General features: G+C 39.9%; 1 protein-coding gene across 1 annotated transcript; it reads right to left on the bottom strand.

Annotated features, from left to right (window-relative positions):
• Positions 1-230: 230 nt before the first annotated feature.
• LOC115889795 (protein GVQW3-like) lies at positions 231-827 on the bottom strand. The gene has a single exon (XM_030909874.1). It carries the CDS (start codon positions 825-827, stop codon positions 231-233), a length of 597 nt encoding a protein of 198 aa, XP_030765734.1.
• Positions 828-1297: the final 470 nt, after the last annotated feature.

The following is a 1297-nucleotide window of genomic DNA, read 5'->3' as shown; positions in this document are numbered from 1 at the left end:
GAGTAAGGCTGATGGTCAAGCAGTTCAAACCGTAATTCGTGGATTTTCGCCATGGCAACCGCTGAGGTGTGAGACGGTGCGTTATCTTGGTGAAACAGGATTTTCTTTTTCTGTAAATGTGGCCGTTTTTCCGTAATTTCTGCTTTTAGCTTGTCAAGTAATGATGCGTAGTATGCTCCTGTAATGGTTTTTCCTTTTTGAAGATAATCAATTAAAATAACTCCACATGACTATCCCAAAAAAGCCGAAATAACAGTTTTTGCTTTTTTTGGAGCCGGTTCTTCCTTTGCCGGCCACTGTTTGGACTGTATTTTTGTTTCTGGTGTATAGTGGTGTATCCAAGTTTCATCTACAGTAATTAATCGATGCCAAAACTCGGATTTATTGCGCCTAAACTGCGCTAACATAGCGTTGGAAATGTTCATACGAACACGCTTTTGGTCTAACGTGAGCAAACGCGGCACCCAACGCGCGGACAGCTTTCTCATGCCTAAATCTTGATTTAATATGTGACAAACACGTTCTTTTGATATGCTCATAACCTCTGCTATCTCTCTCACTTTAATTCGGCCGCGGCGGTCGTCTAGCACCATGTGGTGAACTTTGGCGATGTTATCGTCGGTAGTTGCAGTTTTTGGACGTCCCGAACGTTCATCGTCTCCCAAGCTCTTACGGCCACGTTTAAATTCAGCTGCGCAAAATTTCACTGTGGAAAATGATGGTACAGAGTCCCCATACACAGAATCCAACTCATGTTTAATTTGTGTAGGCGTATTGCCTTTCAAAACCAGATATTTAATGACAGCTCGATACTCGATTTTGTCCATTTTCACAAAAACACTGACACCAACTCACTCAAACGACTGTTACATAACAACTGCGCATCCAAAATGGCTGAAACTTTGATGAATAACTGTCAACAGATGAACAATGAAAATTCACTAGCTTTTATCTACGAGTGCTGCCATCTTCACGTTGAGGTCGGAAACTTTTCAGACCATCCTCGTCTTCGCACAGTGCAAAAAGAGTACATGAAAATACGTTTCTGTTTTTCATTCTAGAAATTTTTCTAAACGTAGATACGCAAGAAAACTTCTTGCGGAAGTGTACCATTTTCATGTATTGATAAAATATTGTAAAATATAGCAAGATTTGAAAAGTACACGGCAATTGGAATTCGTAAACAGACGCGTTTTAGCTTACAGCGTATTTTGATTGCTTTGGTTAGGAATGTTCTGGTTTGGTTTGATTTGTTGGTTCATTTTTGTTTATTTTCGTTTTTTTCTCGGTTCGGTAT

Source organism: Sitophilus oryzae, unplaced genomic scaffold (assembly GCF_002938485.1).
Source record: "Sitophilus oryzae breed Bouriz unplaced genomic scaffold, Soryzae_2.0 scaffold_847_pilon_pilon, whole genome shotgun sequence".
Lineage (NCBI taxonomy): Eukaryota > Metazoa > Arthropoda > Insecta > Coleoptera > Curculionidae > Sitophilus > Sitophilus oryzae.
The sequence above is the reverse complement of the archived record's forward strand: the minus strand, read 5'-3'. Positions and strand labels throughout refer to the sequence as shown.